The sequence below is a fragment of the Penaeus monodon genome, chromosome 32, assembly GCF_015228065.2.
Source record: "Penaeus monodon isolate SGIC_2016 chromosome 32, NSTDA_Pmon_1, whole genome shotgun sequence".
Lineage (NCBI taxonomy): Eukaryota > Metazoa > Arthropoda > Malacostraca > Decapoda > Penaeidae > Penaeus > Penaeus monodon.
Window position 1 is genome coordinate 20,772,687 of NC_051417.1, and position 2,171 is coordinate 20,774,857.

The 2,171-nt window shown below is 47.0% G+C and overlaps 1 protein-coding gene across 1 annotated transcript in view; it reads right to left on the bottom strand.

The window, feature by feature from the left end:
• Positions 1-872, bottom strand: part of LOC119593717 (WW domain-containing adapter protein with coiled-coil-like) — a gene marked incomplete in the record, with an annotated part of 31,198 nt that extends 30,326 nt beyond the window's left edge. Inside the window, 1 exon segment of the mRNA XM_037942689.1 lies at positions 718-872. Within this exon segment, the coding sequence (XP_037798617.1) occupies positions 718-774 (57 nt within the window).
• Positions 873-2,171: the final 1,299 nt, after the last annotated feature.

A 2,171-nucleotide genomic window follows, 5' to 3' on the forward strand; every position in this document is an offset into this window, starting at 1 on the left:
TTTTGATGTGATAAAAACATGTTTGCACATCCACTTTAAAAACAAATGGGTCACACAAGAATGAATAAAGTAAATGTATAAAAGAAAAGTGAAAAAGTATTGCAAAAATTATTAAAATACCTTAAACTACTGCTCCTCTAACAAGATGTGCAAAATGGAAAAATTAATCAATTAAATCACTCAACAAAATTTTGACCCAGACCATGAAGAGATGCTTAGCTTTTGCACTGAGCAGCCCTTGGGGGCTTTGGGGGAGGGCAAGGGCAGAAATGGGAGCACAATCCTTTGAAAACAAGCCCCTCCTGGGATATAAACAATAACAATAACAAAGGGACCAAGAGCAGCACATCCCTTTGGCAGACATCTACCAAGAGGAAAATGGGAGAGCAAATTCCCAGGTGAAATCCCTCCCCTGAGTGCCCTACGGCGAGCCCGGGCGAAAGGGCAGCCCCTCCGAGGAGAAGGCCCTCCGAGGAGAGGGGCGCGAGGGAGAGGACCCCCCTGCAGGAACCTCCCCTCCCTGGCGCCCCCGAGTGCAAAGGGCGCCCGCAAGACTCCCGCCGCGTCGTCGGGCCAAAGGGCGAGGGCGTCGAGCTCCCCAAGGGAGAAGAGGTCTTAGGAGGCGCCAAGACCTTAGACACGACTATGGCGCGTCGGCCACAAGCCTCGGCCGCCCTTCGCCTTCACCTGCCGCTCACGCCACCTAACGCCTCTCACCTCGTAGCTGTGGGCCTGGTGCTTCTCGTTGAACCTGCAAAGGAGAAGGACGTCCATTAGCTCGTCGCCAGAGTGCTAAAGCCGAGCGAAAGGGGGAGCGAGGGCGAGAGGAGAGGCAGAATTCGCGACAAACAAATGGCGGGCATCTCGAGCCACTACGAGCTCGCCCTGCGACACCTTACAACACAAGAGTTAATATATTAGCTCCAATTCCTGCTTACCCATCGCTATACGTGGTAGTTTCCTCGCATGCATTACCATTAATGCAATACTAAGGAGGAGAGCGTCTCAGGAAGGGAGTGGGTGCAGGGCGTCGAGCAGAAAACGAGCCAGAAAGTCGGCGCCTTCAAAATCGTCCCATTACAACGCCATATTCCAACGGGGATCGCCTTGCCAACTGGGGCAGGCAGGAACGGCGGCGGAGGAGCGGGCCCGGGAACGCTATTGATCTCCGTCCGGTCGGAGGATTCGTCTCTTCGCCTCCACCTTTTCGGCTTGATGATGTTGGCTTGATTTATAATTCGATGTCAGTTTTGGGATTCTTCTGCAGCCCGGAGGGGAAATAAGGCGTGGAGTTGTGCCTCCACTCTTAAGCCTTCATGATATAAGGGAGAGGATCCGTGACGTTTAGAAACAAAAGAGTGTCGCATAGGGGATCCAACTGCTCTTTCGACTCTCTCTTGCACGTGTAGTCAACGAGAACAAATACATACTGGCGTTGGATCCTGTTTATTTTACAAATACACCAACAATTTATACTTCTTTTAGTTGTCAGGCAGGAAACAAGAGCAAAATTTCGATAAACTCCGGAGAGTAAGTGCAATATTCCCGTCTCTTTGAATTTTAAAAACTACTGTACAATACACGGTCTTGTAGTGCAGAGCTGACCAACTACCGTGTATCTTTCAGTTTCTTATTAAAGCAACGAAATCAAGCAAAAATTAACGCTATAAATTTTTGTTCATTAGACCATACAGCGAATACTGTTTTGTGTATAAACAAATTATTTTACAGTTTCGCCATTGTCGCAATATGAATTCATGTACCGTTGGAGGCTATTACGCAATCTTATTAAGAGGGGGAGATATAGCTTGCGTATTTCAAGCAGAATCTCGATGATTACAATAATCTGATAAATGACGTCAATCAGAATATGTCAATACGGTGCCGGCGACACTTGCTTTTTGTGATTGTTTTCCTCGGGCGCTTTGAACACTCTACTCAACTTTGACTTTATTAACGTTATTTGAGAGTGGTTTCGCAATTGGATTTGTGTGGAGATGGTGGGTAAGAAATAGCTGATAATTATATAATGTGAATATTAAAGAAAAAGAACAGATGGGCTCTACAGTTCATGAAACAAATGCATGCGCGCAACCACACATACAAACCCACTCACTCTCACCCTAATTTCTCACTCTCACTTTAGTCACATACTAACACTTACATTTTAC